At 40.6% G+C, this 9,864-nt stretch overlaps 1 protein-coding gene across 1 annotated transcript; it reads right to left on the bottom strand.

Moving 5' to 3' along the window:
- Positions 1 to 5,056: 5,056 nt before the first annotated feature.
- On the bottom strand, positions 5,057 to 6,328 carry LOC129907101 (amine sulfotransferase). The gene is made up of 4 exons (XM_055983172.1): positions 5,994 to 6,328; positions 5,802 to 5,934; positions 5,337 to 5,734; positions 5,057 to 5,272 (listed from the first exon to the last, which is right to left on the bottom strand). The coding sequence occupies exons 1-4, from the start codon at positions 6,326 to 6,328 to the stop codon at positions 5,131 to 5,133; spliced, it is 1,008 nt and encodes a 335-aa protein (XP_055839147.1). The 3' UTR covers positions 5,057 to 5,130.
- Between the last annotated feature and the right edge of the window lie 3,536 nt (positions 6,329 to 9,864).

Below are 9,864 nucleotides of genomic sequence, written 5' to 3' on the forward strand. Positions count from 1 at the left end.
GTCACGTCATGTCGAGTCGTGTCGCATTGTGTCGCGTTGTGTCGCATTGTGTCGCGTTGTGTCACGTTGTGTCGAATTGTGTCGCATTGTGTCGCATTGTGTCGCATTGTGTCGCGTCGTGTCGCGTTGTGTCGCATTGTGTCGCATTGTGTCGCATTGTCTCGCGTCGTGTCGCGTTGTGTCGCGTTGTGTCGCATTGTGTCGCGTCGTATCGCGTTGTGTCGCATTGTGTCGCATTGTGACGCGTTGTGTCGCGTTGTGTCGCGTTGTGTCGCGTTGTGTCGCGTTGTGTCGCATTGTGTCGCATAGTGTCGCATTGTGTCGCGTCGTGTCGCATTGTGTCGCGTCGTGTCGTGTTGTGTCGCGTTGTGTCGCATTGTGTCGCATTGTGACGCGTTGTGTCGCATTGTGTCGCGTTGTGTCGCGTTGTGTCGCGTCGTGTCGCGTTGTGTCGCGTTGTGTCGCGTTGTGTCGCGTTGTGTCGCGTTGTGTCGCATTGTGTCGCATTGTGACGCGTTGTGTCGCATTGTGTCGCATTGTGTCGCATAGTGTCGCATTGTGTCGCTTTGTGTCGCGTTGTGTAGCGTTGTGTCGCGTTTTGTCGCGTTGTGTCGCATTGTGTCGCGTTGTGTCGCATTGTGTCGCATTGTGTCACATTGTGTCGCATTGTGTCGCATAGTGTCGCATTGTGTGGCGTCGTGTCGCGTTGTGTCGCCTTGTGTCGCCTTTTGTCGCGTTGTGTCGCTTTGTGTCGCTTTGTGTCGCGTTGTGTCGCGTCGTGTCGCATTGTGTCGCATTGTGTCGCGTTGTGTCGCATTGTGTCGCATTGTGTCGCATTGTGTCGCGTTGTGTCGTGTTGTGTCGCCTTTTGTCGCGTTGTGTCGCTTTGTGTCGCGTTGTGTCGCGTTGTGTCGCGTTGTGTCGCGTCGTGTCGCATTGTGTCGCATTGTGTCGCGTTGTGTCGCGTCGTGTCGCATAGTGTCGCATTGTGTCGCTTCGTGTCGCGTTGTGTCGCGTTGTGTCGCGTTTTGTCGCGTTGTGTCGCGTTGTGTCGCGTTGTGTCGCGTCGTGTCGCATAGTGTCGCATTGTGTCGCGTTGTGTCGCGTTGTGTCGCGTTGTGTCGCGTCGTGTCGCATAGTGTCGCATTGTGTCGCGTTGTGTCGCCTTGTGTCGCGTTGTGTCGCATTGTGTCGCGTTGTGTCGCGTTGTGTCGCCTTGTGTCGCGTTGTGTCGCGTTGTGTCGCGTTTTGTCGCGTTGTGTCGCGTGGTGTCGCGTTGTGCCGCGTTGTGTCGCGTTGTGTCGCATTGTGTCGCGTTGTGTCGCGTCGTGTCGCATAGTGTCGCATTGTGTCGCGTTGTGTTGCGTTGTGTCGCCTTGTGTCGCGTTGTGTCGCGTTGTGTCGCGTTTTGTCGCCTTGTGTCGCGTTGTGTCGCGTTGTGTCGCGTTTTGTCGCGTTGTGTCGCGTGGTGTCGCGTTGTGTCGCGTTGTGTCGCATTGTGTCGCGTTGTGTCGCGTCGTGTCGCGTTGTGTCGCGTTGTGTCGCGTTTTGTCGCGTTGTGTCGCGTGGTGTCGCGTTGTGTCGCGTTGTGTCGCGTTGTGTCGCATTGTGTCGCGTTGTGTCGCGTCGTGTCGCATAGTGTCGCATTGTGTCGCGTTGTGTCGCATTGTGTCGCGTTGTGTCGCATTGTGTCGCGTTGTGTCGCGTTGTGTCGCCTTGTGTCGCGTTGTGTCGCGTTGTGTCGCGTTTTGTCGCGTTGTGTCGCGTGGTGTCGCGTTGTGTCGCGTTGTGTCGCGTTGTGTCGCATTGTGTCGCGTTGTGTCGCGTTGTGTCGCGTTGTGTCGCGTTGTGTCGCGTTGTGTCGCATTGTGTCGCGTTGTGTCGCATTGTGTCGCGTTGTGTCGCGTTGTGTCGCCTTGTGTCGCGTTGTGTCGCGTTGTGTCGCGTTTTGTCGCGTTGTGTCGCTTGGTGTCGCGTTGTGTCGCGTTGTGTCGCGTTGTGTCGCATTGTGTCGCGTTGTGTCGCGTCGTGTCGCATAGTGTCGCATTGTGTCGCGTTGTGTTGCGTTGTGTCGCGTTGTGTCGCGTTGTGTCTCGTTATGTCGCGTCGTGTCGCATTGTGTCGCGTTGTGTCGCATTGTGTCGCGTTGTGTCGCGTTGTGTCGCGTTATGTCGCGTCGTGTCGCATTGTGTCACGTTGTGTCGCATTGTGTCGCGTTGTGTCACGCTGTGTCGTGTTATGTCGCGTTGTGTCGCGTTGTGTCGCGTTGTGTCGCGTTGTGTCGCATTGTGTCGCATTGTGTCGCATTGTGTCGCGTTGTGTCGTGTTGTGTCGCCTTTTGTCGCGTTGTGTCGCTTTGTGTCGCGTTGTGTCGCGTTGTGTCGCGTTGTGTCGCGTCGTGTCGCATTGTGTCGCATTGTGTCGCGTTGTGTCGCGTCGTGTCGCATAGTGTCGCATTGTGTCGCTTCGTGTCGCGTTGTGTCGCGTTGTGTCGCGTTTTGTCGCGTTGTGTCGCGTTGTGTCGCGTTGTGTCGCGTCGTGTCGCATAGTGTCGCATTGTGTCGCGTTGTGTCGCGTTGTGTCGCGTTGTGTCGCGTCGTGTCGCATAGTGTCGCATTGTGTCGCGTTGTGTCGCCTTGTGTCGCGTTGTGTCGCATTGTGTCGCGTTGTGTCGCGTTGTGTCGCCTTGTGTCGCGTTGTGTCGCGTTGTGTCGCGTTTTGTCGCGTTGTGTCGCGTGGTGTCGCGTTGTGCCGCGTTGTGTCGCGTTGTGTCGCATTGTGTCGCGTTGTGTCGCGTCGTGTCGCATAGTGTCGCATTGTGTCGCGTTGTGTTGCGTTGTGTCGCCTTGTGTCGCGTTGTGTCGCGTTGTGTCGCGTTTTGTCGCCTTGTGTCGCGTTGTGTCGCGTTGTGTCGCGTTGTGTCGCGTTTTGTCGCGTTGTGTCGCGTGGTGTCGCGTTGTGTCGCGTTGTGTCGCATTGTGTCGCGTTGTGTCGCGTCGTGTCGCGTTGTGTCGCGTTGTGTCGCGTTTTGTCGCGTTGTGTCGCGTGGTGTCGCGTTGTGTCACGTTGTGTCGCGTTGTGTCGCATTGTGTCGCGTTGTGTCGCGTCGTGTCGCATAGTGTCGCATTGTGTCGCGTTGTGTCGCATTGTGTCGCGTTGTGTCGCATTGTGTCGCGTTGTGTCGCGTTGTGTCGCCTTGTGTCGCGTTGTGTCGCGTTGTGTCGCGTTTTGTCGCGTTGTGTCGCGTGGTGTCGCGTTGTGTCGCGTTGTGTCGCGTTGTGTCGCATTGTGTCGCGTTGTGTCGCGTGGTGTCGCGTTGTGTCGCGTTGTGTCGCGTTGTGTCGCATTGTGTCGCGTTGTGTCGCATTGTGTCGCGTTGTGTCGCGTTGTGTCGCCTTGTGTCGCGTTGTGTCGCGTTGTGTCGCGTTTTGTCGCGTTGTGTCGCTTGGTGTCGCGTTGTGTCGCGTTGTGTCGCGTTGTGTCGCATTGTGTCGCGTTGTGTCGCGTCGTGTCGCATAGTGTCGCATTGTGTCGCGTTGTGTTGCGTTGTGTCGCGTTGTGTCGCGTTGTGTCTCGTTATGTCGCGTCGTGTCGCATTGTGTCGCGTTGTGTCGCATTGTGTCGCGTTGTGTCGCGTTGTGTCGCGTTATGTCGCGTCGTGTCGCATTGTGTCACGTTGTGTCGCATTGTGTCGCGTTGTGTCACGCTGTGTCGTGTTATGTCGCGTTGTGTCGCGTTGTGTCGCGTTGTGTCGCGTTGTGTCGCGTTGTGTCGCATTGTGTCGCGTTGTGTCGCGTCGTGTCGCATAGTGTCGCATTGTGTCGCGTTGTGTTGCGTTGTGTCGCGTTGTGTCGCGTTGTGTCGCGTTGTGTCGCGTTATGTCGCGTCGTGTCGCATTGTGTCGCGTTGTGTTGCCTTCAAAATACTGTATGCCATAGTCCTGTATGTGCAAAATGCTGTACGAGCAAAATCTGAAAGTCAAAATTCTGTGTAGCAAAATTCAGGTTGGTCAAAATACTGTATTTCAAAATACTGTACATGAAAATTCTGTAAAAATATCATTTTGCTAATGTAAAAAAGTGCGTGCACTTTTGGGGAAATTGTTTTAAGATCAAAACTAAGGGTAGCGGTAATAGAACCCTTTATTTTATTTCTGACTTACTCGTAAATCATTTCACAGACTTAACGAAAAATTTTCAAAAAACCAATATTTAATTTTTTTTTTAAAACGGATTAATGAGTTTTCTGGTACCTAATTTTATTTAAATATCAAAACATTTTCTTAAAAAAGTGAATTATTTGAAATTAATGTGGAAATCTGCTTCATGTTGTAGTTGAATAAATTTTAAAATTGTTATCAGATTTCAGCTTTAGTTGCAGTTTACCATACTAATTTTCAACATTAAACTGGCAGGGTTGCCAGTTTATTTTTTTTTTAATTAATTTTGTTTAATGTCTTCACATAAAAGTAAGACATTTTCATCTTAAATTAATTATCCTAAATTAAGCTTTATTTTATTTTCATACAGAATCCGTTTGTTTTCATCTTGTCTTTTTTCTCCGTGTGACCATGCCAAGATGAATTATTATGAAAATTAAAATGAAAAAAGTAGGCAGGTTGAATTAGCGATGGCTGGTAGGACGTGAACACGAAATAAAATTACACTGAGGGAAAAGCCACTATAAAAAAACGTAAAATCAATGAAACCACATTGATATAACTATTATTTGAAATGATTTTGCGTTAAAGATGAAAATTTTTAAAATAACTTGGAAAAAAGGTTAATTTTTGATTGTTTCGTATCTTAAAGTCACATAAATCAAAGTATGTAGTTCATTTTTGAAACAAAGACGTTTCAACTCCAATTTATTTTTTCCCTCAGTGTATGTACGTCTTGTGTTCTGTATCTTTGGGGACTTCTATATCCTGAAGGGGGCTGTTACGTGAATAAAGCTGATAGTGTGGTTGCTATGCCACTGCCAAGTACCTTCACTTATGTCGTTAACTGTGCCAAATTCCATTACTTTTCATCAAGAAAAACAAAATTGTGCTTTAGTTTAACATTGAATATATTGAATATAGTATAAATTAAGCTTAGGTATCTAATAAAGAGTTATATTCCTCGTTAATTAATATTTATGATATGAAATTATATCTTTCACTGTTAAGTTATAGTCTTTTAAATTATCATAGATCCATTCATCAAATTCCTCAATCACATCCTGTGGCAATTCATCTTTATGGCTTCCAACAATACCTCGTCTGACAAATCTGCTAGAAAAATATAAATATTTAAAATTGCATTAAAATACCATTAACAACATTTATTTCATACCTAAAATCTTCAACTTCCACTCCAGCAGCTTGCTTTATACTCTGGAATTCCTTTTCATGATTACACGAGGGATTGATTTTCATTTTATCAAATGACAAATGATCGACAAGTTTTTCCATTTCTTCGAATGTAATTTTCTTATTCAAAAACTGACAAACATCAGATACAACTGCACGCAAGTCGAATTTCATGCGTTCGTAACTGGTAAAATAAATGTTTTGCTGTTCGCGCAGTTGCCAAAAGTCTAAGACATGTGGCCAGAATGGGTTAAAGTTTACATAGCCATCCATGTAGGCGTGCATGAATTCTTCTTTGGTTCCTTTGTAGCCAACCATTCCTCTCCAATGGTGAAAGTAGGAGATGGCAGCATCTTTGGGATTTCGAAAAACGTAAATGATCTATTTTCGAAGTAAAAATAAAAAATGTTATAAAATTCGAATATACTATCAAAATAAAGTTAAGTACCTTTGGCTTCTTTGTCCAAAGCTGTTTTGGCAAAAGTGGTATTGGTAGATGTGATTTGATTAACCTTGGCGAATCCATTTCATCAGCATACTTCATCGTATCATGTTCGACATTTGGTACAACACCATTGAATCTGTAACGAATCTGAGTTAATTTTTGGAAACCAAAAAAATTGTTATAATATGAACTTACTCTAAGAAAGGTGATCGTAATGTTAGATCGACTTCTTTTGCCTTCTCAAAATCAAATTCATTCAAAATTAACCAGGTCATTTCCTGGGCCCATGTTGTACCACATTTTGTACTCGTCAGTATCCAGACATCACTTTCTCGAACTTCGAAATTATGAACTCTGTCTAAAATTGGAGTGAATGAATCGGCCAAAGTGCAATATCTTTTCTTCCAATCTCCAACTATTGGAACTGGAGGTGCTTCTTCTGTGTAAACCGATGTATATCCACCTGTTATTATCATTTTTGGAATAAGCTCGTTTGGAACGGGCTCATCATAGAAAAATGTTGAAGGCATCTTGTAAAAATAAAAAAAAAATTTAATTTTAATTACCTACTTGTATAAGGATATTTTACTTTCGGTACACACAGATTGCAAGTATAGGATTAGTAATCAAAATCGAATTCAAGATAATAACACTGGTCAACAAAGTTTTTGCCACAAGAACCAAAATATACTTTTCTAGTAGTTTTTAGGGTGCTGAATCCGAATCTGAAGTCAGAAAAATTTGATTGGCCTTCGTTTTTGAAATATTACCGTTAGAAAATGTCAAAAAACGTAATTTTGGCTGTTTTCGAGGTTATGTTTTTATGTAGAGTAAATAATTGTGAATAAATTTGTAACGGTGCCTATAAGAGCTAGTTTTATTCTTTCAAAAAATGTTTAAATCTTTCCGATATCTCTTTTATTGCCCGAGATATTTAAAATTAAAGTAGCGGTCTTTGAATCAGAAACAACACTGGCCAACCAAATTACACTTTTTTTGCCACAAGAATCAAAATATACTTTTCTGAAGGTTTTTGGGTTGCTGAACTCGAATCCACAATCAGAAAAATTTTATTAGCCTTCGTTCTTAAAATATTACCGTTATAAAATGCAAAAAAGGGTTTTTTTTATAACGGTTATATTTCAAGAACGGAGGCTAATAGAATTTTTTCGATTGCGATTTTGAGTTCAGCAACTCTAAAACCTTCAGAAAAGTATATTTTGGTTCTTGTGGCAAAAATTCTGTGACCAGTGACTTAAACTTTAGATTAAGTTTAGTTTCTCTTTGACTTATTAAATGAAACTTAAGATATCTCGAGCAATAAAAGAGATATCGGGAAAATGTTAAAAGTTTTTGAAAGAAGAATATCTGTTCTTATAATAACCGTTACAAATTTGTTAATAATGAATTACCCCACATAAAAATAGAACCTAGAAAACAGCCAAAATTAGGTTTTTTTACTTTTTCTAACGGTAATAATTCAAAAACGAAGGCCAATCAAATTTTTCTGACTTCAGATTCGGATTCAGCACCCCAAAAACTACTAGAAAAGTATATTTTGGTTCTTGTGGCAAAAAAAAAGTTAAATTTTGTTGACCAGTGTAATGAGGCGTCGCATTACGACTTTTTCTTATCGTAAACGACTCTTCTGATTTCAACAAAAAAAAATTACAAAATTGTTATACATATATAGCTTAGGGTGGGTCAAAAAAATCGAAATTCTTTTTTTTTTATTTGGTACTCCGAAAAATCGATTGCTAGACACCTCTAGAATATACACACCAAATATGAGCTCTTTATATTAATGGGAAGGTCCTCCGCTTTTAAATTTTCCATTTTTGCATCAAGCTTCTACAAAAAAAAATTATTTTTTTTATAAATCGACTTTTTGCAAATTTCTTTGCTTATTCTTGTAGGAAATTGAACGCTCCACAAAAAAGACCTTATGCTCTTTTTTCGTTTATCTAACCGTTTAATAGATATTTGAGGTCCAAAAATCGAGAAAATCTTTAAAAATTCGTTTTTTGTTCTTAATTTTGTAACAAATTGAAAAATTATAATAAACAAACGCGCAAGACTTATTCTTGTAGGAAACAGATTGCTCCACAAAAAAGGTCTTAATAATTTTTTTCAATAATCTAACCATTCCACAGTGGGTCCCGCCATAGGTCAAAAATAAAAAAAGTAAATGTCAATTTTTTAAAATCCAATGATTAAACAACGTTCTACAATCTCCCATCGAACCAAAACCAAAAAAAATTTGACGGTCACCCTTTTTTTCATTTCTTAATAGCCATTCAAAGTCGGTATATAAAAAAAGGTACAGTTTTTTAATCGCTGCAGTTATAAGGTGTGAACTTGCGATAGTGAAAAAAAATTGTGAACAGTATTAAATTGTTATGGATATTAAACGAGAAGGTTAATACTTTCTAAAAACATAAATTATATTGTTAAATAACATTAAGGCTAATTGTAATGGGGCTCGTTAGCGAAGCAATTTTAACCATTTTTATTTAGCTCAATTTTCATTAAATTAGAGATTTAGTTGGTTTGCCTTCGAGTGCCCTCTACAATTTAATATCTCAAATGAAGAATACCGTCTTACCTTTCGAAATAATAGCGCCGTTTTTTCCCCTTTTCGAGTAATACGAGTTTAAATGACGATACACGGAGAAAAAAAAATTACAACGTAAAACTAAATAAATTCCTTTTTGGCACTATTATTTTTATAAAAGACTGAACTAGAGGGTAAGGGTAAAGTGCTCGACTGACAGGCAGGTCCATTTCCGGCATTAACCATTTTTTTTTATATTTTCAAAAAAAAAATGTTTTACCTTTTTTTATTTTTCTTGAAAATAACCAAAATTTCAAAAAACTGACTTGATGCATTTTTTTGCAATAATAAATCATATAAAATGATAATACAGGTGTTTCATTAAAAAAAAAATGGTCATTATATTTTCGACCGCACTTTGTATGGGAGGTGACCCACTGTGCATTCTAAAGATATTCGAGGTCAAAGTTAAAAAAAATATGAAAACATTTTTTACTTTTCAAAATTTTCTAATTCACTGAAAATTCAATATTTTCAAATTAGCAAGATGTTTTCTTGTAGGGGCTTAAACGTTCTATAAAAAGTTCCTTAGCAGCAAATTAATTGCTTTAACCGTTTAGAAGATAATCGTATTCAAATCGCAATGCATACTTGTATCAAGAAAACTATTGAAATCAGTAGGCATTAGTTTGGATATGAATATCTTCTTAACTGTTAAAGCAATTAATTTGCTGCAAAGGAACTTTTTATAGAACGTTTAAGCCCCTACAAGAAAACATCTTGCTAATTTGAAAATATTGAATTTTCAGTGAATTAGAAAATTTTGAAAAGTAAAAAATGTTTTCATATTTTTTTTTAACTTTGACCTCGAATATCTTTAGAATGGTTAGATTATTGAAAAAAATTATTAAGACCTTTTTTGTGGACCAATCTGCTTCCTACAAGAATAAGTCTTGCGCGTTTGTTTATTATAATTTTTCAATTTGTTACAAAATTAAGAACAAAAAACGAATTTTTAAAGATTTTCTCGATTTTTGGACCTCAAATATCTATTAAACGGTTAGATAAACGAAAAAAGAGCATAAGGTCTTTTTTGTGGAGCGTTCAATTTCCTACAAGAATAAGCAAAGAAATTTGCAAAAAGTCGATTTATAAAAAAAATAATTTTTTTTTGTAGAAGCTTGATGCAAAAATGGAAAATTTAAAAGCGGAGGACCTTTCCATTAATATAAAGAGCTCATATTTGGTGTGTATATTCTAGAGGTGTCTAGCAATCGATTTTTCGGAGTACCAAATAAAAAAAAAGAATTTCGATTTTTTTGACCCACCCTAATGTAGATGTTATCTTAAAAAAAAGAAATTTTTCAAAAAAGCTCAAAAGTGATACAAAATATTCCTTTTCAAAAAAATAGTAGTAAGCAATCCAATTAATAATACATTTTGCAAATCTTGCATAAATAAGTGAAAGGATGATCTAAAATTCTGCAAAATAAAAAAGGTTTTGGAATTATG

This window comes from Episyrphus balteatus, chromosome 1, assembly GCF_945859705.1.
Source record: "Episyrphus balteatus chromosome 1, idEpiBalt1.1, whole genome shotgun sequence".
NCBI lineage: Eukaryota > Metazoa > Arthropoda > Insecta > Diptera > Syrphidae > Episyrphus > Episyrphus balteatus.

Excerpts from the sequence above, each read along its gene's own strand:
- LOC129907101 (XM_055983172.1), bottom strand. The coding sequence starts at position 6,328 with ATGCCTTCAACATTTTTCTATGATGAGCCCGTTCCAAACGAGCTTATT. Across the intron at positions 5,935-5,993 it reads TTACGATCACCTTTCTTAGA|ATTCAATGGTGTTGTACCAA; the intron begins GTAAGTTCATAT and ends GATTCGTTACAG. Across the intron at positions 5,273-5,336 it reads GTGGAAGTTGAAGATTTTAG|ATTTGTCAGACGAGGTATTG; the intron begins GTATGAAATAAA and ends TTTTTCTAGCAG.